The 22,724-nt window shown below is 50.1% G+C and overlaps 1 protein-coding gene across 10 annotated transcripts; it reads right to left on the bottom strand.

Annotated features, from left to right (window-relative positions):
- Positions 1-855: 855 nt before the first annotated feature.
- USP20 (ubiquitin specific peptidase 20) lies at positions 856-22,511 on the bottom strand. 10 transcript variants are annotated; one of them, XM_082327542.1, is made up of 26 exons: positions 21,874-21,931; positions 20,792-20,830; positions 18,155-18,268; positions 17,710-17,763; positions 16,953-17,015; positions 16,672-16,803; positions 15,988-16,084; positions 15,724-15,793; positions 15,020-15,133; positions 13,820-13,898; positions 12,028-12,469; positions 10,955-11,092; positions 9,563-9,675; positions 8,966-9,138; positions 8,394-8,488; positions 7,799-7,832; positions 7,309-7,354; positions 6,853-7,033; positions 6,255-6,381; positions 5,993-6,162; positions 5,280-5,361; positions 4,803-4,911; positions 4,296-4,398; positions 3,977-4,048; positions 2,855-3,039; positions 856-2,434 (listed from the first exon to the last, which is right to left on the bottom strand). In XM_082327542.1, exons 3-25 carry the CDS (start codon positions 18,233-18,235, stop codon positions 2,879-2,881), a joined length of 2,736 nt encoding a protein of 911 aa, XP_082183668.1. In that variant the 5' UTR covers positions 18,236-18,268; positions 20,792-20,830; positions 21,874-21,931; the 3' UTR covers positions 856-2,434; positions 2,855-2,878. The 10 variants fall into 10 exon arrangements, 9 of the variants coding, with proteins under 9 accessions (XP_082183668.1, XP_082183665.1, XP_082183662.1 ...); XM_082327539.1 differs by lacking the exon at positions 21,874-21,931 and adding an exon at positions 22,373-22,511 and having other exon boundaries at positions 856-3,039; XM_082327536.1 differs by having other exon boundaries at positions 856-3,039; positions 21,874-21,930.
- Positions 22,512-22,724: the final 213 nt, after the last annotated feature.

Genomic DNA, 22,724 nt, shown 5'->3' on the forward strand with positions numbered 1-22,724 from the left:
GCCAGAGCAGCACTGGAGCGGTTTGTCCAGCCGCTGCATAATCCGCTCCCTGGGGGAGGGCGTTCGCTAACGTCTCCGGGAAGGACCCGAGCTGCTCTGCAGTTGCTGAGGTGACCGGGCTTGTTTGCGAGATGCGAGTTCTGGCGGTTGACTCCACGTTGCTAAAGAACAAGCCGCGCCGCCTCACTAACCCAGCCCGAGCTCGATTCCTTCGGCTATTCCAGGCTTTAGCTAACGCGGCGTCAGTCGCTGCTCTGGCGGAGAACCGTGCTCGGCCGCGGGCAGCGCAGCGTCGCCTGCCTGCCTCAGCCCCTCGGTTCATTCACGGTGGTGGAAGGTGCTGGCGAGAGCAGGGTGGGTCCTGGGGCCTCGGTAGCGAGGCTGCTCTCCCGTAGGTGTTGCCAGGGAAGTGGATTAGATCAGAAATGACAGCTTTAGCCACGAAACGGACTGCCGGAAACCTGCGCAGGCTCCCTCCTGGAAACCTCGAACAGCTCGAAGAAACTCCGGCTGCTTCCCTTGCAAGTTACTTTCATGGTCGGGAGCAGCCGCCGAGACGAACTCAGCTGAAACTGGGTAACTGGAAGAGGAGGAGGAGGAGGAGATGTTGGGCAGCGGAGCCCGCGAGGAGCAGGCGCCCTCCTCCGAACGAGCGCAGTACCAGTTAGTGGGCTTGGGCTAGCGGAGCTCGCTGCTGCTCCGCAGGATTTATTGCTGGAAAGCCTCTTGGCACCAGGAAGTTGGGATTTTTTATTTTTTTTTTAGTTTTTAATTTTTTTTTTCTTCCCTAACACCGTAAGCTCCCTGGAAGCTGTCGGACCCTCTGGCCGCGCACGGCAGGCAGCAAGTCATGCAACTTGTTGAATGCACAGGTATTTATTGTAACACGTTTTCAGCACAAAGTCTAACACTTAAGCACAGGAGTGTTACTAGGATCTGGACAGCATCCTCTGCAGGGCACGGACAACACGGACATGCAGCCCTGCAGGCTCTGCAGCGGATTCGAAGGCGGCTGCAGTGGCTAACGAAGACAGCTTGAAACAACGAGAAACCCCGACAGCGGCTCATTCCCTGACCTCCCCTCGGGCCCGGCTGGGTATATACAAGCATCCAATAAACAGGATAGTAAAATTAACATGCTGAACCATTTACAGACATTTTTTTAAAGAATAAGTTGCTGTTTGCAACAAACATTTGGTCTAAAAAAAAAATTTGAAGGCCACATTTTTCTTTCCAAATTCTCCTCTCCTACCCCCTTCCCCACCTTCTGTCTTGAAGTCAGAGCAGCCTCCGCCTCCCTCCTGCCCCTTTTCTGCGGGCGCTCAGGCGGTGCCAGGGACCACCAAGGCCAGACTCGACGCCGCGGAACCATTCAGGTTCCAGCACCCCGAACACAGAGTTTGGTTCCTCAGCCCACGCGAGGCCACCTCTGCCCCGCTCCGCTTCCCTTAACTGGCGCTCAAACGCTTGCACGGATTTCGCTGTTGCCTTCCCGGCTCACGAGAGGAACAAAGAACTTTTAAGAAGAGCCCTGCTGAGAGAAGTAGCGTTTCGCCTTTTTTGTCTCCATTCCTCTCCCCCCTGCCTGCGAGCGGATGCGCCATGGCTGCGTTAGCCGCAGTAGAGGGGGATCAGGTCGGTTCTGGTCATTAAATGAGCCACTGCGCACACAAATGACGTCCGTGTTGAGAAGCTGGAATGACCTCGGCGCGCAGGTGGGGGCTTGTTTGCAGAAAGCAGCTCCCCTAAAATGCTGCTTCGAGGGCCTGGGGCCTGGATGACCCTTCCCCGGCCCCGAACGACCGCCCCGTCGCGGGGTGGCCCAGCGGAGCAGGCCCTGCGCCAACAAACGGGCTCCTCCTCGCCCTTCCCCTCCCCTCTGCCTCTCGCGGCAGCCGCGGGACAGCTCTAGGCTCGCAGCGGGGCCAGGCTGAGAACGGGGTTATGAACCAGGAGTCCTCAAGTCTGCACCAGAGCTGTCCCGTGTCCCGCTCCAACGAAGCCCGCCCGGCAACGGCTCGGAGTTTAAGCTGCTCGTGTGCCACCCCTGTGAGCAAAACACCTGGAAGGCTGCATCCCATAGCTACAAAGCTGCCAGGAGCTTTAGCGGAAAGAGAACAGTGGGAAGCCATTGGGAAGGAGGACTCATCTTGCAGCTTGGTTCTCTGAAAAGGTGCTGAACACATGAAATCAGATACGAGGAGAAAAAAAAATTCTGCAGGACCATGAAAGGTGCGGCGTTAGGGGCTAGGGGAGAAAGAAACGGCCTCTTTCAACATTTCTTAGTTGATTGCAACTGAATTTTGCAAGACTCCGATAAAGAGCAAAACTAGGAAGTTGTGACAGCTGCGCACCACCAGCACAAAACTACCGGGAGACCTCGCGGCTTTAGTCAGCGTCAAATAACGGGTTTCTCTAGTCGCGACACTGCCCGCTGGAAACATAAATAGTGTTTCATTACCTTTACACGTTTGTGTTAAAAAGAAAAGTGCCAAAAGCAAAACCCGCAAAGGAGCAGAGACTCAGTTCAGTGGGGGCAAGCTGGGAGCGCTGGTTTCTTGTAAGCAAACAAAAGGGAGAGGGCTCGGGCCAAAACATATCCTAGCGAAGCCTGGCTGCGGTCTCCTACCACAGCTTTAGCCAGAGATGGATTACAGAGAAGCTGACTTTCTCCCAGTCTTGCCCAGCACCACCCCCACGTTCAAAGCCACACGAGAGGACGGCGGGGGAACCCTGCCTTCCCAGGAGTGGTGGTGGGAGCCGCACACGCCTTCGAGGACCAGGCAACGGAAGAGGTTTGACTCCTCGGGATTCCCCAGCCTTCCATCCCCACACGGACGTATCTGTGCCGTACCTTCCCTGCCCCGTCCTGCACAGATCACACAGCCCGCGTCTCTGCTTCAATCTTCTGCTCCCCGTGCAGGTTTTCCAGTTCTTGGACCTGGGCCACGTTCTGTCTGATGGCAATCTCTGGGCCCCCGCCGTACAGCGTGCTTAAATAAATCCATGTCTCCTCGGAAATCTGCCCGTAGTCAGCACCTGACAGGGACAAGAGCAGTAATCAGACGGGCAGGCGGAAGGCCCTTGGCCCGCGCGGCCGTTGGAGGGGAAGGTCCTCTCCGCCCCGCTCCCCCTGCACAGGCCCACCCCCGGGAAAAGGCAGGCACCGGCCGTTCCTATCCAGTCCCACCAAAGCCCCCACGGTCCCCACCAGCCCTCCCGCAGTGCCACCCGCTGCTGGAAGCCACCGGGGCTCCGTGGCAGCGTAGCCGGCCGCTGCGGGGTCGCTTCTGCCCTTCCCTGAGGGGAACTGAGCAGGAGGAGCCCACGCTGCCAGGGCCCGCCGGACCCCGTCTCCTGCACGGCAGCGAAAGAGCTCTGAGCCCGGGGGGGCCTGCAAACACGCCGGTCCCAGGCAGCCGGGGCTGCGCTGCCTGGGAGAGACTGAAAGTCCTCCTCCAAGCCGTCCTAGCAGGGACAGCTTAAGGTGGTCAAAGCCCAAAGCAGGGAAAGCAGAGAATGGCGCCATAAAGGTTACAGAGGAGGAAAGCAGAAAGGGTTGCTTGGCGAGGTAACCGAGCTACAACTGCAATCTTTATCTGGTGCCCAGCGAGGACAGCACAAGCCATGTTATTTCACAAGCTGGACCACAGCAGATGCGGGGTAAAGACAAGTCAGGAGCCAGACAAGAGCAAAGCTGCAACACTGGGCAAAGGCGGGCGGTGGAAGGGGCCTGGGGAACAGCAAGAGCAGGAGCTGGGGGACCGCAGGCTTCCCTGCAGCGAGCCACGTCAGCAAGCTGGCCACGCAGGAGCCGAGATGGCTCACTCAGGGCAGTCAGCACAGGGGTGTGCAGAGAACCGTCATCCTCTGCAAGACCGTCTTGCTCTGCGACCGCTTCCCTACGGACAGCCAAATCCGGCGGAACATTCTCCTTCACCTGGGAACGCTACAAGGCGGCAAGCACAAGCCTTACCCTGCTTAACTTGCACGTGGCCACCGGCTTTTGTGAGTGCAATCTTGCTGTTGTCGATTGGTCCAGGAGGCTCTGTAAGAGCAGAACAAACACGTCAAAGCCCATTCTGCTTTCCACATCGCCACCAGATTCAGCTTATTTCCCGAGCTAGTTCTGTTATTTCTGCCTTGCCCTCGGGGAGCTGCAGGCAGCCTCGCTGGTGTCTGAACTCCCTTCAGCCTCACGTCATACCAGGTGCAGTGCCCACTGAGGAGCAAAGAGACTCGTTGCCATTCCACCTCTCGCCCCCGACAGATTCCAGAAGTCTCTGGCTTCTTACCGTTGTCCTTCCCCTTGACAAAGGCTTCCCACTCACGGAACCACTGCATGCTGATGCAGTAGATGACGCTGGGAGACTCCTCTGCCTGGAAAGCCTTGTTCAGCTGGGAGAGCAGAGAACAGAGACATGCAGGGAGGATTCATTCAGTCGCTCCTGAGATCTGGAGGAGCCGCTTCCGTTAACTCTAAGGCAGCCCTGCCATTCTTCAGAAGAACCCCCTGTAATTCTACCACCTTCCTCACAACCTGATCCTGCTCACGAGAGCAGGCAAGAGACTAGGATGGTTTCAAACTCTGTGTCTGCATGCAGCCACGCACAGCATTATCGTGTCCCAGCTGCCCCTCCCCGTGCTGTTGGCACCGGGGAACCCCAAGGTCAATCTCCTGGCCATGCTGTAGATCACGTTCTGGAAAACACGAGCAGGAGTTTTGCACTGCCTGTCTGTGACAGGTCTCCATTTCCCACCTCTGCCCTTTGCCGTTGCTTCCAGATGCTTCCCGTACGAACCTTGATGAAGGTGTCGATTTCAATTCTCCTGCGTTTGGCCAGGGCTTCAATCTCCACTTGGCAAATGGAGCACACGTACAGATGGTTCACAGCAGGGCCGCCCCCGAACCTGAGCACAGGAAGAAAGGGAGGGGAATGGAGAACTGCAGGAGAATGGCAATGCTTCCCAGCCCGGAATCCGACAGAGATGGATTTTTATACTACTACAGATGCTGGTAGAGGTGCAACTGCAGCCACTTTCTGAACGGAGAGTACTGCCTTTGCTCAGTGGGTCACACTATTGCTCTGGGACCCTGCACCGACACAGCTCATTTTGGTTTAGATGAGGAGGATGTACCAGACACGAGCCTTTGCCAGTCCACTGAGTACTGCCTACCTTTAAGGTGCCCTGGGAAGGGATTATGTGTTGGTCACTGCCCGAGGTGTGAAACCAAAACCAAAACTCACTGGGAGGGAGAAGGGAGTGGCCATATTCACCTGTTGTAGAGATATTCCCACACGTTCTGGGGCAGAATCACAACCAGGTCATCGATGTAGTGGTACTTATTAGGAGGGATCCCTGCGGAGGAAAGGCAAGAGGGAGAGTTAACCAAGGAACTCCTCATCGCTGGGTAAAGACACAAATAAAAACAGGCAGATCTTCCTTGCTGAAAACTCCCCGATTCCAGAATCTGCTCCCTCTGCTAACGGAGACAGGCAAGAGTTCATTAACTGTGGAGGTTTCTCAATTCATGGCCTCCATTTCTAATCCAGTGCTTCATTTCCAGTTGGAGATTTATAAACACGAGGGCTGCCCAGCACAACAGACGAAGCTGCAGAACGGTAAAGCGTGGTATCAGCTCTCTGCAGCAGCACGTGCGCCATTCTCCAAACAAACACTGAAGGCCAACCTTGCTGATAGGGTAACACAGATAAATGCTGCCTTATCTGCTTGCTACAGGTTTGTTTTTAAAAACAAACAGGAGAATTGAAAACTGTTGTTTCCCAGCACTGTGCATCCCTCCAGGCCTCTGATCAGCAGGACAACGGGGTCATTGTCTCATCTCTCCCCGAGCGGGCTGGAGTTTCTGCCCAAGAAGCGGATCCTACTGCAGCGTACGCGGCGTCAGGACTACGGCTGGAGCTTTTTTCCTGAAGCATCAAGGTACAGCTGGGAGTTGCTATTCCCAGGTCCAGCAGCACTGCCTTACCTCCATGAGAGCACAGAAAGGTGTGATTGGTGATGGGACCAGGCTCAGCAAAGGTGTTGAATTTATTGAGCCACTCTCGAGAGATGTAGAACTGCAGTAAACTGTGCTCCTTCATGCTGGCAAGGGACACGACTTTCTGCCGCTCTCGCACAGCCTCTTCACTGCTTTTCCTTAAGTAGGGAAAGGAAGAGAAAATAAGTAATTCCTGAAAACTGTTTTCCAAACACATTTCTGGGTATTCTGCAACCAGGGCACTGCTCACCTGTAGAACAAGACATAGGCTTCTGCGTTCTGTACCACAGTCTCATGGACTTCGGTGACATACTGGTCATCAAACTCGTACCACTGCCCATTGATCACGTTCTGGCAGTAGGCTATGTAATGCCCACCTGTAACAGAAAACACGACACTGCTGGGATTTGGAGCGCAGGCAGAAGTCAGGCCTGGGATAACGTCAGCAGCACACACAGGATTAGCTGCTGGCAGAGAATGGAGAGAGCGGGGGAAAAAAAAAAAAGGCATAATTCCTGTTCAGGCAAGCTTTGCAGGAGCCGGGGAGCCTGGCACCACCATCCTGATTTGCCTTCCGTGGAAAGGGCCTCTCGGCAAGACTGAACATCGGGAAAGGGTTTGAGCCAACCCCGTGGTGAGGCTGAAATAGCTGCAGGGGATCTGTGGGAAGCTGCTCGGTTCACTTTTCAAAGGGCAGAGGCTGAGCAAGCCTGGGAATGGAGGGGGCAGGTCTTACACTGCGCTTCACCCCAGAAGAGGTGTTGGCTAGCCTTGGAACACACTTCTGCTTTGCTCATGCTCATCTTGTTCCTGTCACCTCTGGCTGTACTCACAGAAGAAGGACTTACTGCCTGCTGTGCCATGGTGACAGATGACCGACAGGAGATCGTAGGTGGTGATCTGGGAGACGCACTCCTTGGCTAGGAAAGGTCGCAGATCCAGCCCTTCCAAGGGGAAGGAGACATGACTGTTGATCTTGAAGGAATACATCACCTCATGCCGGAACCGTTTCAAGTGGATGCAAAGAATCTAAAAGACCAAGGACAGAGAACACCGAAGCGCAGTTTTGCCATGGGTATTCTGATCCAACAGCACATCTCTCTGCATCTGATCTTTGCAAGAGTTCTTTGCCTGTTAGCCATGAATCCTGCTGGCTCATCAGCTTAGAAGGGAGAAGTCTCTTCTGGTCTAAATACAGGGCTTTTTGCCACCAAAACAAACTGCTATTTCTGTTCTACCTCTAGCCTCCTTACCTCCTCAGTGGCTGCTGAAAGAGAACTAGGAAACAAGGTGCTTTTACTCACCTCTGGTAGCCGGAGGACTTTGCAGTACTTTACTCCATTCCGCAGTCTGAGGGAGAAAAAGAAACTAGCTGTGAGAAATCTCTAAAGCAAAGGGATGCTAAAAGGCAAGACTGGGTCTTCTTGCTTTGAAATCCAAGACAAATCCTGAATTCCAGCAGCAACAAATTCAGGCTCTTTGCAGCATCCTTCCCAAATGAGGTATGGCACGAGCAGTTTGTCATGCCTCTTCTTTCTAATACAATAGCTCCGTTACTGCCAAGCCACATCCCTGTTCATATCCCTTCTTCCTTTCTTTCCCCACAAAGCCAGCACTTTTCCTCTGCGCGATCAGTGACCTCTCAAGACGAGAGCTCTAATTAAAGGCAAGGCAGATTTTACATGCCACTCAGCAGAAGAAATGTCCAGGCAGAGGGCATAGCAAAATGTTTGACAGCAGTACAGAGAAATAAAGTTCCAGAAATACAATGCAATACAGATAATGCAAACTTACTTTTTACACCGTTCACAACTGTACATGTTGTCCCCTGTAGAGGAAGAGAAGAAAGGCATTATGCAGTTACTCAGAGCACACAACGCTGATATGGCTACATTTCCATCCAGCGCAGAGAAACCAAGTTAAGTGACCTCTTGGGGAAGCCAGGGTGAGAAGAGATCAAAACCAGCACTTCTCTCAGTAAGTGCAGGCAAAAAGAGAAACTAGCAGAAAAGCATACAATTGCCCGCTGACACAAGTGAATACAGCAAATTGTTTAACTCCTCTAGAGCTTATGGAGTGGATGGAGAAAGAGAAGAAACTAAGGTGGCTAAGGAGCCACAGCGCTCACAACCAGCCAACAGCCATGTCTGCTCCTCGCTGAAGACACTCTCACCCCGATTCAGAATGAAAAACCAGCACCCCTGAGCAGGTGAGGAAACTCGCTTCTGCTCAGAGATGCGGAACTGCCAACTGTTGGTACTGCCAGTCTCTAAGTGAAATACCGAGGCAGGATTTCCAGGAGGTTTAATCCACCTCCAAAATGCAGGTGAAATACTCCTCTGCGGTTTTCCTTGTTTTGTGCTGTCTGACCCCACTGAAGAAAACTCACCCTTCAACTCATCTGCTGCAAAAAAGGCAGCAAGGCAATCCTCCAGCGTCACAACAGGACCCCAAAACCAGCTAGGGATACAGGACACCACAAACCTGCAAAGAGATGGGATTAAGAGGAAGAGTTAGTTATACATAAAATAGCCGGACACTGTGGCGTACAAAACCCCAAATGGATGATGGGTTTCCTTCTAGCTGTAGGTCCTAAGCTCATCACATGTCCCAGAGGAGCAAGGAAAGCACGATTTCTCTCAGCTGATGATTGCTCAAACTGGAAATGATTTGGAAAACTACACCAGGAATTAATTTGCTCTGGAGGGCAAGACTGAGCTAAATGCAGAAGTGAGGGATTATCAGCTGCACGAGAGATCTCAAGGTGTAGGACAGAACTGGAGGACCAGTAGCAACCAGTTTCCATGAAAAGGCTCAAAGACCTGTGAGGTACCACATACTGTGGTCCAAGGAACGGCTACAATTGTCATTCTGCTGTAAACACCACTGGTTAGGGACAGCTGCCTTCCAGCGCTGCAGGGCAAACCCCAGAAAAAAAGAGGTCCTGCATAGGGAACACACCTCCGGATATACTCCATGATGAAAGCAATCCAGCCTTGTGAGGCATAGTTGTCCCCACATGCCCCTGTCTTAGCTGGCACGTTTTGGTAGATGGCAGAGTGCAGCTTGGCCAAGTCCTCCTTCCCTGGGATTGGGAGTGACAGGTCCTGGAATGTCTCCACTGTCGTAGAAACCTGGAAATATCCAAGAGGAAGAGGTCTGAGTTTCCTGTGCATGTAATGGAGCTGGGACCTGACCTTCATCACCTTTTATCATGGCTTGGATTTTGTCTAGGCTGGCAGTAAGAGCAACTCGCTCTCGCTAATTATTCTTCACTGCTGTCAGCAGGATGACTTTTGTCATGGTTTTTGTAGCACTAGAATCAGTTTTCTAATGCGAATGGGATATTGCTAGGCCAACTCAGTAACACGGTTAAGCACACAGACTCCTGCAGAGAAATACAGCTTCTTGGCATGGCAGGTTTCTCACACCTCCCCCATCATGCACCCATCCTCATTTTAGCAGGCCTGCTGCATCCCACGCTGTTGGGAAATAGAAGCAGCATTTCTACAAGCTGGAAGACTGTGCTCGTTGCCTGACAGCCACCAGACGACTCACTCTGTCGCAGGTGAGGCACTGCACCAGGCTGAGAATGGAGCCGTCGAAGATGTCAGAAATCACACTGCGATAACGAAGTTCTTTCTTCTTTTTCCCAGAAGCCTGCATCTGGGCTGAAAGACAGAGAAGGAAGGCCCATCATGTAGCAACTCCTTCCCAGTCTCCTGTCTCAGCACAGTCATGCAGCCATACAAGAACACAGGACAAGCGCTGTCCTGCATGTTCAGACGCCACTTGCGTGCCAGTGAGACTGCGGAGCCTGTTGTAAACCGACGTGAAGAACACTGCTGCTTCGCGTGGTACGAGAAAGGGGGAGGCAGCCAACTGAACCAACACCAATGCACCAGCTCTCAGCAGGCAGAAATCGTCTTACTGGAAATCCTGTTTCCATCCTCTTACTACATGTTTAGAAGCCTGGCCCTGCCACAGAGAGTCCCTGCTTTTCTGAGGTCTTGCAACATTTTGCTCTAAGCTTTACACTTTACTTCCTCTCCCCCCTCACCTGCCTGTGTACTTTGTCCTTTTTCCGCCCCCCTCTGACATTTACCCTGTGCTTCCCAGGAGTCTTGCACTGGAGAGGACTCCCCGCAGCGGGGACTGGCCAAACACACAGTTTTGTTTAATAACAAACCCTCTTCCCCACGCACACGTCTATGGAAACAAGAGTGCTTTTTATCCAGCCAGAACATCTGTGGCTGTGCTGACCCCAGCCAAGGGGCTGGCACACAGTTGAGGAAAGAATGCCATTATTGAGCAGCTGTAGGGACAGTGGTATAAGCACGTGCCATTGCGCTTGCAGACTATGCAATGCTGAGGGATTTCGATTTGCAGTTTGCTTGGGATGAAGAGACCAGTTTGATAACAACAGAAGCCAGGCTCCACTCTGAAGCCTAACAACGCTCCCAGCACTGGACTGACATCTGCAGCCTTAACTCTATTATTGTGAGCCCAAGATGTCCAAGGGGCAGGAAGCTCGCTCTCGGTAACGTCATCTTACAGTTCTTTGGCCCACGTGCTATGAAATTCAAGTCTGGCAGACAAATGTTTACACATCTCCGCGCTCCCCTAAAGGGACGGAGCTTGTGCCTGGGACTTCATAGCCGTTTTATTACTAACAAACACAGCATGCAGATGCAGACATGGAAATCGTTTCAGCCTCCGATATAAGAGTGTACTACAACATCTGTTGTGCCCAGAGCTTGACTTTACCTGCAGGTTTACTGTAGTCTTTGCCTAGCACTAATTTTAGAAAGCACTGATGTCCAGGGGAATCAGCACTTCTTACAACTGTTAATCAAGAATGATGATGGATTCCTTCTCTCTTCTGTAAATGAACCCCTCCTCCTCTACGTGCTCCCCCCTTTGCCTCCCAGCATACGCTCTTTGCACTACCTTTCTTGAGTACGTAGGAAGGTCCAAGCCTGGCAGGACTGGAGCGAGGAGGACTGCTGGAGAGCTTGGAGTGCATTTCATGATGGACTGGACTGCAGGGGCGTGAGGAGCAGCGCACATAGGCATCATTGTCAGGTTCTGTTTGGGAAAACGGGGAGGGAGAAGAGCACTGGTGAAAACCCCAGTTATGAAAGGCAACCCTACTGCAGTCAGTGTCAGCCCAGCTCTGCATCCCAGCACAGAATCTTTCCCAATACGCCCAGTTCAGTGTCTATTCACTGTCCTGCTCGCACAGGCTGGCAGATAGAGCTTCCTTAGTGCATGGATAAGAGTGCATACAGAGCTATACTGAACAGCTAATAATTATATATAAAAAAACCACCAACCCGCCATTTTTTCACACTTATGACTAATTAGGTTTTACAGCTTGCTCCTGTATCCCTAATCCAGATAAACAGCATTGCTGTCTTCAGTGCCAGTTGGCAGAGTAAGACTCTTACATAAAGAAGTGTTGAAAGATCGGATATGTTCAGTGTGAGGTGACTCCACACCTACGTCTTAACTGCTGCTCTTTTCTTTTCCCTGAGACACAGAAATGCACAAACTGTGCATCTCCCTTGTCTCTCCACAAAGCCCACAGTCCAACATTAACAAATACCTCCTTCCACGCCTTTTCCACAGCTAATATTTCCCCAGGCCAGCCTATCAGATAAAGCAATGTACACATACAAAACCTTTTTTTTTTAAATTAGGAAAAGGCATAAATAGAGTGTTTGCAGGTTTGGCAGAGCCAGCTATCGCTGTCTTCAGGACGTAGTCTTTACTCAGCTCCATAGCACCTTAGCCCAGCTAAGCACCTCTCTGGCTCACGTATTACATTTTCTTATGGAAGCGACTGTGCACAAAGGCAGAACTACTGCCGGGACACTGAGGAAAATCTTGGATACAAAAATCTCTTGAAACCCATAGAAGGAACAGTCACATGACGTGTTGTTTGCCACTGCACTACAACACTGTCGCTGCGTAGGATAACATGTCTTCTCACAAATAACATGACTGGAAGAGGTGTATACCCGGTGTCCTACACGGGCTGGCAGGACGGGGAGCTGGCAGCATCTCAGGTGAGGCTCTACCATCCACTGGCATCATAGTAGTATCAACATCTGCGTCCTCATCCACCTGCTCCGAGTTGCTGCGCCGATGGCCGCAGGAGAACTTTCTGTCCTTCATCCTCTCTTTCTCGGAGATCCCTCTCCCTGCTTCATCCTGGATCAACAACTCTGTCTCTGCCAGGGAGCTGCTGCCCATTCCCGCTGTGGTCCGACTCTGACCATCTCCTTCACCCCTGTCACTGCTTGAGTCACAGGAGAGGAACTCATCCTCCGAAGGACTTCGGTCACCCTCTCGCTTGTCGTCCTGGTCACTGGTATCCAAATCCCTCGTCTCTGCAACAACTGGTTCCTTCAGTTCTTCGTGAAGCTGATCCATCAGGCACCGCAGGAACTCCTGAGTATCCTGAAAACCAGGAGGAATTCCATGTTAGTATCCGTCCAGAAATGGGGCAAATGAGAGGGGCAAAAGAGGAGATGGCTCCATTCACAGCCTCTTTCAATGCCACCCACAAAGGTTAGCCAGCTCCACAACACAAGGAGACCCAGCTAAAGCAGAGAGAGTACCACGGCCCTGTACCAAGAAGCCTGTCTGCTACATAAATGTTTTTAACTCCTAAATTATAAAAGGCCCAATTTTTATCTGAACATCTTCAGCTGAAAGACACTGAAAAGCCAGAGAGCAGCCATAGCATGCAAACCATGAGCTTATTTATCAGGGTTTTACCACCGATAAGAGGCGAGAGACAAGGAGAAACCTAATGAAGACAGCAGGGCGTAGAGAATAGACTCTTACCCACAAAACAAATTTCATGACACTGACTTCTGCTCATGGCAATCCCTCCCTTAGAGAGGGCAGATTAAAATCTTTAATAAATGGGGAATGGAACCAGAAAGCGAAGACTATACAGTCTAGTTGCAAGCTCCTACATTCATAATACATGGTAAAAGAGCTGATACATTGGCTTCAAAGGACCTGCTGGAAAGCGACTTCGTATTTTGACAACTCCAGAAAGTTAATTATGACATTTCTGTTATTTTAGGGAAGTTTGGCTTTTAGCCTGCCCTGTCTTCCTTTCAACTTTATCTCTTTACAGCTGAGAGTTTTCCAATCCAACATACTTCACATCAAAGATAAATATAGAAGTTCTTTCATTAATCATTATTTTTATCCTCTGTTTTGATTTGCTGTCACTATCACAGTTTAGATGTACTGTCACTTCTCTTGTAGATTTTCTAACCATAGTTTGAGGTTTACATTTTATTCCAAAGAATAAACACAAGAGATATGCTGATAAAAACTTCAAAGAAAAAAAAGGATAATATCTTTAAATAAGATTTAGTTTGCTGTAATTCCAGAAGAAGAATACAGAACAGTCATATCTTTAACATTTTAGTACAGATTTATCCAGGTTTCTCGGCTCTGACATGACTAAAGAATACCTAACTCCCAGACAGCATGTATCAATAGATCTCTAAGCTCTTTATAAAGGAGGTGACCATCATAATCTCAGAGGTGAGAAAGCTGACACAGGAAAATGCACTGACTTGGTACCAGCAAGCCAGAGGCAGAGCCTGGAAGAGAACCCAGGTCTCCTAAATCCCCCCCCGAGTGCTCTATCAGATCACCAATACTGACGCAAGGTGGGCACGACCCCTGAGCTCAAGCTCTTCCTTCTGAACAGAAGCACCACCGCTGCAGGAAGAAAAATCCCACCATCTTTGGAATAATGGTATGTTTTTGTTGAGGCCCCACCTGCTGTGCATAGCCTCGGAACATGGGGTTGACGAGTTTAATTCCATGGGATAGACTGCTTGGAACAACATAACTCGGGCTGTTTAGATATTAAAAAAAAAAAAAAGAAGTTAGTTTGCTTATCAGGCCTGGAGCCAGTTTGTCTAGTAAGCCATAGAACAGGGTGTGGTAACTAGTTAAAGAGGACAAAAGGCAATTATGCACCTGCAAAGTCTGGGCATATATTTCTCTATTAGCTGGCCGACATACAAATTGAGAGATAGAAAACATCTCGCAGTCATTTCAGTCTGTCCTTCCAGAGAGACTCTTCCCTAGAGCACATTTGACTTAAAGCTCTGGCCACACTTTGAATGGTCTCAAGTGATTCTTTCCAGAGCAGGGTTTTGCAATGAGTTACTTGGTTTGATTTTCCAGCACCATGTCTGTCTCAAAATCTGGGTGGGCTGGCCACCCAGTAAATGAGGTAAATCAAAGCCAACATTAAAATGACATTATATTGCTTCAAAGCCTACAGCCTTCTCTTCCAGAAAGACACAGTTCACTTTTGCTCTGTATCTTACCTATCCCTTGTTAACAACTAACACGAAACAAACATGCAAGGCCATTTAAATTCCTAGTTTGATTTTTTTTCAGTTGATTGCACAGAGCAGACATCTTCAGATTTAAACAGAGCTGCATTATTTTACACCGTCCTTTGAACTGATCTAGAATTTGAACCAATAGCTAGCATTTCCCAAAACGTCACCTGCATTTTCCACACCCTTTGGTAAAAATCTCTGTATCGCTTTTTCCATCCAAATCATCAATCCCTCTGCTAATCAAGAGCAGTGCAATTAAGTGCTGGTCAGTCCATGCAAAATACTCAGAAATGGCCAAGAGTATTCCCTTACTCCATCATTTTTTCTTTATTGCCAACAGGGAAGCTATATTAAAAAAAAAATCTCTTCCTTTTCAAAGTTATAACATTAAGCACGTATTCTTTTCACTGACATCAAAATGCCCATTTTATCACCAGTAGCAGGATATGGGATCTCTAGATATGGGGGAATCCTCGCATACCCATCTACGCAGGGTTTGAACCGACTGCCTTAGACAATGCACTTATCCCTGAAGATCAAATTTCCTCTTTGCTGATGCCAGACGTCAGGACTAACGTAACTACGAAAGCTGTCCAGGTTAGATTAGGGAGTGACCACTCACCGTTTCTTATGCCAAACCTCAGACACCAACTTCTGGTAACTTTTGCACAGCGCTGGTTTCTTATCTGTACGGACCAGTCCACCACATTCCAGAAAAAACTGTGTAAGAGGTGGGCTACAAGAAAAAAAGAGAAGAATTCAGTGTACAGAAATTTCTCCTCTGCTTCTATTTTAGGGTTTATCAAAACTTAAATGCATGCCTTTTCAAAAGCATGCTTAAGATACTGTTTTTTTAAATTGAGGGAAGAAGCGATTCCAGATGCAGACTTGTCTCCTAACTTGAAACAAAAGAAAAAGGCTGATCTGAATCTATTCCCAGTATAGAGAAGAGATCTTGGGATCCGTTCTCAGCAGGATGGCTAGAGAATATTTTAGGATATGGGTTGTTAGAATGATATCACTGGGGAGAATAAAGAGATGTGACATGCCTTCCCATACAATAAATACATTTCTGTCACAATAGAAATTAGGAAGTTTTTCTTCCAGCACTCATCTAAACATGAGTCTTGTATGTAGCCACAAGCCGGCTATTCACTCCGTTTCCTACTGTAAAACTTCTATTGCCCTAAACAAACAGGAAATTTTTCTGCACCTAGCCTGGCTGGTTTCTCTTTGCAAGATTCACGAAGGTCTCAGATCAGAGGTGCCGCTTTTGGTATTTAGTGAAGTCCAGTAAAGACTCTACTGAAAGGCCCTAACGCCTACCAGTTAGAGAGAGCCTGAAGTGCTGCATTCATGTAGCAGGAGTTCCCAAGATTTTTCATTCCAGTAAGGCCTAAAGCACAAACAAGAGAGGCATGAAACACTTTCCAGACGTGCTGCTTTCTACATTCCTCCCCAAAGGAGAGGGAATTCAGCCCTTTCTAGGCAGTCTCCACACTCTGCTCCTAGGAACCTCTCAGTGCAGGTCCCACAGATTGCAGAGTTAGTTCCCCTCGCAGCCCTTTCATCCACTCAATGCAGAGTTACCTCTTGGTTTCAAATCGTCATCTTCCGATTCAGATTCGCCTTCATCAGCCACTGCAATTGGAACAGCTTTCAAAGGGTGAGCAGGCAATGGAGAATCCTAGATTAAAGACAGAGACATAAGCATCAGTGAGAGGCCTGCTTTAAAAGATGAGTTGTGAGAGATATTATCTTACACATAAATCAAGCCAGCCTTTAAAAAAGGCACTCTGGAGAGAGAAGAACCAGTTGCACGGTCTACCCTTCTCACTAATGCAAGGAGGGAGTGGAAATAGTACCATTACTGCTTCCAGTACACATGATAAGAGAGGCATCAGGAATATGCAGCAGTGTCACAAGTACATGTGTTTCTGGTCCGACAGCTAAGATTTCCATGGGCCATGCATTGAAAATGAAGATGTGACAGCTGTTGTGGTTCCTCCCAGAAACAGACGCCCCATGGAAGAGGCTAGGAAAGGTTAAAAATAAAGTCAGAATGGATATTCAAGTTATCTGGAAGTCTTCTTGCTGGGAGATCCTATAAGGTGAGGCTACTGGCCCTCTGACGGCAGGTAGCTACTTTCAGTGAAAGAGTTCCTATCGCAACGAAAGCCTAGATAATAGCAGAAACCTCTCGGCTAATTTTGCAACGGGTAAAGAAAAACCCTGCCAAGCGCTGAACCCTGCCATGTTGTGACACGGACCCACCGGTTCAGTGAACTTTACTGGCGGTGACTGCGTGTGCGTTGCCAGCCGCTGGTCCAAGAACACCTCCTTTTCACAAGCGTAACACCAGACGCGGAAAGTGGTCAGATTCACCGTCAGGTTGTGCTTTTTGGCCTAAAAATTAAAAGGTGAAATAATGCATCTGATTTGACAGCTGGCTCAAGTTGAAGCACTGGACTACCAGAATAGGGTAGAGGCGGATTAGGTAATGGGAAAAATCCAACTCTTGTCCGTCTTAAGATGGACAACAGAGAAAAGTTCACCTGCGCATGAAGTGTGCTGTGGTCAGCAAAGGACTCCCCACAACCAACATAAGGACAACCAATCTAGTGAGAGAAAAGAGCAAAAGTACAATGGGCACAACAAATTAGACCCTTCGTAAAATAGCCCGCAACTCCAGTCCCACCAGCAGCTGCAACTTCAGAATTGATCTTGCCAGTTTTCTAACCTGCTTTTTATTCAGGGCCCAGAATAAGACAGAAAATTGGAATTATTTAAGAAAGAAAACCTGGAACCAGGTTTGCACCCACGTAAAGGCTCCATTCCAAGGCAACTGCTCCGATGGGCAGCTCATTTGAGCAGTCTCGAAACGTCTGGGCATTGCAGTGTAAAAATAAACGGCGGCTGCCCACCCGCATGCCCCTCGTCATTCCTTTCAGCCTCGCTGCCCTGAGCAACACCTTCTGAGGTCTCACACTTGCAGCCTCCCTTCCCAGTTGCCAGCAGAGGCAGGACCCAGCCAACAGTCAATGCTGGGCATTTTATTCATTCCTGTTGGGACTACCAGGGGGCAATCACCTATGAGGACTGAACAGTTACATCTCGGCATATTCGGACAGCGTTAGCCTTTAGTCTAGGGAGTCTTTTCCTTGAAATCCATCAAAAAACGGTGGATAGTTGTACTGTGAACCCCCTCTTTGCTTCCCGCTCTTTTTTTTTTCAGTACAATACTTTTTTTTTAAAATTATATTAAAGAGAAGTCCCACCATATCATGCACACGAAGAGCAAGCCATTTTTACCTGAAGACAAGCCCAGAGATTTGGTCCCACAGCTCCACAAGACTGGCAAGTTCCCTGCATATTCATGATAAAAGAAGGTTTGTTTGCTTGTTTGGTTTTTAAGTAACCTAGTCCTTCAAGAGTGGGCAACTTCTCTAAGACAGGCCTCACCAACCTGCAGCTCACAGTATTTCATTTCTTAATACCACACTTCCAATTACATATACGCTTTGCAGCGTTTTAGCTAAGTGACACATGTGAGCAGGAAAAAATGACAGCGAGAAATAGATCAGATGGGGTCGACAAAGCTTTACTTTATGGGAGCTGTGCAGGGTGCATCAGCGTTGGAAGAAGAGATTCTGCCTCTCCTCTGTGGAGACAGGCAGCATTTTCTTCGAAAAGCAAAGGTGCAAAGCCATGCATGATAGCTAAAAGGGAAAGGACTGACAACCAGAACACCCTGTACCTTGGATTTGAGCAGCAGATCATCCCTGGTCACCTCTCCTATGGAATCCAGGTGAGGACAGATGTCTCTTGTATCCCCCATTTTCACCAACGCTCACCTACGGGGGCTGTTTTCCTGGGAGAAGAAAGGATAATTCCTTCCAGCTACATGTCAGATTTGCTCTCACAGACTCTAAGAAGATAAATTAGCATGTTTCGTATATTAGAGATTACAATACCCATCTTTAAGGTTCAGAGATCAAAACAAATCTAAATCTGGAGTCAGTCATATTAGCTAGCACAGTTCTGACCCGTTGTTGAGTGGCTGCATTGTGGTATCGTAAGTAAGTGAGCAAGGCAATGGGGAGGAGAAGGAAACACATGAATAAAGCTAATAATCGGTACGATGAGGAATGTGCGTGCAGGGAGGTGCTCAGTACACAGGCATAGCTTCAGCAGCCCAGCTGCTGACTCGGTTTCAGGTATGGGGATGGATTTGCTGTAGCCTCAAAATGAGAACAGCAGTACAGAGACCCACTGACCACCCTCTTCATCTTAAACTCCCAGACTGTCTGGATCACGTAGCATCTCTGAGTGACGCAGAGTCCTACAGGAATAAATAAAAACTCCCATTAACTCGTACATGCTTTACATACTTAACTTAACCGGTCTTGTACACCATGAATACTCAGCAGTCCATGAACCTGACTAGACTGATAAGCTACGCTTTCCCCTCTAGAGACTGGGTGTTACGTGCTAGCTCAGCAGGTAGGGTGGGAAAACAAATCTGGTGATCTGAACTGACTGCCTCTTGCCAAACACAAACACGCAGCATGAAAAGATAGAAATCTCATTAGCCTGTTTGCACGAAACTTAGATTAAAAGTGAAAGGGTGCTGCAGCCCAAGACACGAGTATTTAGCCTGTGGTGTCTAGGGGCTTCATGCTACCCATACTGTGCTGATCTGAATCTAACATTTAGTTATTATACTGCTTTATCAAACATTAAAAATATGATTACTGCTGTAAATGAACCTGGGCAAGAGGGAATCAGATTTAAATGATCTGCAACACAGATAACCAGTCTTCAGTCTCTGAGGAATTTACCATTTCATAGATAGATTTTTAACAACGTGAGCCACGTAACTCTCCAAGACTGTACAAAATGTAACGACACAGTGTTCCGCCCACCTCGTACATCCAAGCACCGCAAGTACAGAGGATTTCATAGCTGCATGCTTAAGAGCACAATAAACACTTTCATGGTGGTCCATGGGTATGTAAAAGACTTTAAACGTGTCTCGGTAACATGCAGCTATGGAAAAAAAAATGAAAAGAGTTTGTGTTTCTTAAGCATAGTTTAAGTAACCTCACTTGTGACTATAAAAAAAAAAAAAAAAAGAAAAAAGAAGACAAGCGATATTAACAACACAGACCAGGATCCAAAATATTACTATTGGCTGGAAACGAAGCAGATACGAAAAGCCCACATCATTACAAAAAAGAAGTGGAAAAATCTGATGAACTTGAAGTTAAAGGCTCCAGCGGCACGGCTGCTATGCTCTGTTGTTTTCACATTTTGAGGACATTTGAAAGAATTCCCAGTGTTATCTGGTCTGAATCACTGACAGTGGGGGGAAAAAAGGGGGGGGGGGGGAGATAAACAAATAAGCCATATCAGCAACACTCATCTTGGGAGCTGAAAAGCTTGCCTAGCACCTTGCCTTGGCAGCAGACAAACCTCAAGGATAATTTTATAACAATGTTTTTCCAGCACTCTTTGGAACCGAATAAACTAAACTGGAGCAGCAAAGCAAAACTGGAGGGGGAAGAAATCACATTTGCATGCCAGAAAACACAACAGTGGTTGTAACCAGGAACTCAGTAACCCGTGAAGAGATGCTTAACAAATAACCGAGCAATTTCATGCAGCTTCACAGAGAAGCAAAATAGTATCATGTAACATATGTTGACTTAAAAGACAAGTGACAAGAGCGCAGTATCTTTGACTAACACATAAAACTGGGACACTTTCAGACTCTGAGTCCCTTCATCAAAACCGACTCCTTTTCCCAAATGCATCAGCTGGTCCAATTTGGAAAAAAAAAAATAAAATCAGTGCCATGTTTGCTAGTTCACCTTCCTTGATTTCTCATCCCTTTCGCAGAAGAGGTTTCCCAGAAAACCTAATGAACAAAAAATTGTTTTAAAATTAACTCCAGACTCCTTCATCTTCACCAGCTTCAGCTAACTGGGAACCGGTTTTGGAGCACACTATGTTAAGTAGAGTCTTGTGGATGTGGGTGGTTTTAGCGCATTCCGTGGGACCACCGCTCTACTCAAAATGAAACCCATGCCTTTCATCTTTCCAGGACTGGGATGCTGATCCTCCCACCTAGGGCTTCCCTTTTTGAACAAAACAGGGAAAACCTCATTTTTGCCTCTCAGCCCTGACTGAACGCATCAGAAAAAGTTTGAGTCGTAACTGATCCGAAGGAAGCATTCAATCCCTGCCTTCCCACGACTCTGCCCTAAGAGCTTTAGGTGCCACACACAGCTCTCTCACGCTGCTCAGGAAACTAGGAATTTAATAAAAGCACTGCCAGAAAGCTTAACTTGGCTTGTCAAAATGTACTGCGTATGATGTGAAAAGAAGTTACCTTAAAACGAGTCCTTCAGCCTGTCTTTCTCAAGCACCACTGTGGAAGAACAGTACACGAACATGTCAGAACAATTCCACAGTAAGTGCAACCTACTTTCAGTTGCTTAAATTGCTGCCAAACCCGGTGTCTCTGCCTTCTACAGTAACACATTTCTCGGTTGCCTTTTTTTTTTTTTTTTGCTTAAAACAACTGTGTGGTTTTGTACCAAAGCTAGAGCCAGCTGTCAAGAATTTCAGATACATGCAGATTCACGGTCTGCAGAGTAACTGTACAAATAAAAGAAATCCTAGCACTGTTCATCTGCAAAACAACTACCAGGTCTGCTCGCTCATCTTGCCTAACCTACCAAGATAAAGGAGTATCCGCAGTTGTTCTTAGCGACATTTTATACTTGAGATACTGAAGAAAGAAATATTTACTGAACTGCCCTACTGACAAGGAAGAACCAGAAACCAGGCGCTTCTGACTCTTGGCTGAACGTTTGCACCGCATCACGTACTGGAAAGCCAGGCGGTTTATGTAGAACAGGCAAAGGAGACCAGGTTTTAACACAGATTTATTACTGGAGGTCACAACACGACGGTGCACCTAGAGATTTAGCTTTTAAGAGAAAAACACCTTCGGGAGCTGCCCCCTCGCCTCGCTATGTCGGTCCTCAAGCGCAGCAGACCCCCAAAATACAAATCCTCTCCTAACAGACCCCACGGCTGCTAAGGGTGAGTGAGGCTGAATATAAACATCCCCGCACACCGCTGGGTTCGGGCAGGACGAGCCACCGGCCGCCCCGCAGGGTCCCGCTCCCAGGGTCGCAGAGGCCGCTGCGGCGCCGGGGAAGGCACCGGGCCCTGTGGGGGCTGCAGGGCCGCCCCGCTGCCCGGCCACCGCGGGACCTCGGCGGGACCGGCCCGGAGCCCCCCGGCCGCTGCTGCTGCATCACCCCCGGCCCGGCGCGGCCCGGCGCGGCCGCCCTCCCCACAACCCCGCGTCCGAGGCGGAGCGGCCGCGACGGGCCCCGACCCGAGGCCCAACCGCCCGCAGCCCGGCCCCGCCGCCGCCCCCCGCCCGCGGCCCTCTCTCACCTGCGGGATGCTCGGGGCGCCGCCGCCCCCGCCGCGCCGCGGGGCTGCGCCTCAGGCCGGGCCGCCGGGTAGGCCGCGCCCTGCGGCCCGGCGCGGGGAAGGGCCGCGGCGCCCCGAGCAGCGCGGGGAGGCGGCGGCGGTGGCGGCGGAGCGGCGGGCACCGCGCAGGCCAGGGGAGGGGCGGGGGCCGGGCCGCGGCGGGGCGGGGAGGAGGCGGGCGGCGGCGGCGCTGCCCCTGCGGAGGCCGTTCCCCGGGGCTCAGAGGGCCCGGCCGGAGCCCGCGTTCCCCGAGCGGTCGGAGCTCAGCCCCCGGCGGAGCGTCCGGTGCGGCGGGCGCTCCCGGAGGGGCGAACCCCGGCTCCGGCCGGGCGCGGGTTTGGCACCAGCTCGGCTTGAAGGGACGGGGTTTCAAACACGCGGGTGTGACGAGCGCCTTTTCTCCTTGGCGGCCGTGACAGACACCGCGCAGGGCGGCCACGGAGCGCCCCTCACGACTTACACGGGATCCCCTCAGTAAAGATAACTCGTGGCTGATTTCCCTGTTTTTTGCCCCACGGAGCTCCCCGGGTACGTCTGCACCGTGCCCGGCGGAGGCTGACGGTGCCTGGGACGCTCCCTGTAGAAGCTCCCCCGGTTAACGATGCCCGCGCTGCTCAGCACGGCGCCTTGGTAAATAAACCCCGGGGGGCCGCAGGGGTGGGGTGAGCGGCGGAGCAAGCCCGGGAGGGCACGGAGCGGCGGAGCGAAGGCCGCGCTGCGGGAGGAGACGCCTCCTGCCCGGGCAAGGCGGCGAGCGGGGCCCGCGGCTGCTGCCCGGCCGCGGTGCTGGCGGATGGGCGGCGCCGCCCGGC

This window comes from Platalea leucorodia, assembly GCF_965183815.1.
Source record: "Platalea leucorodia genome assembly, chromosome: 15".
NCBI classification, from domain to species: Eukaryota; Metazoa; Chordata; class Aves; order Pelecaniformes; family Threskiornithidae; genus Platalea; species Platalea leucorodia.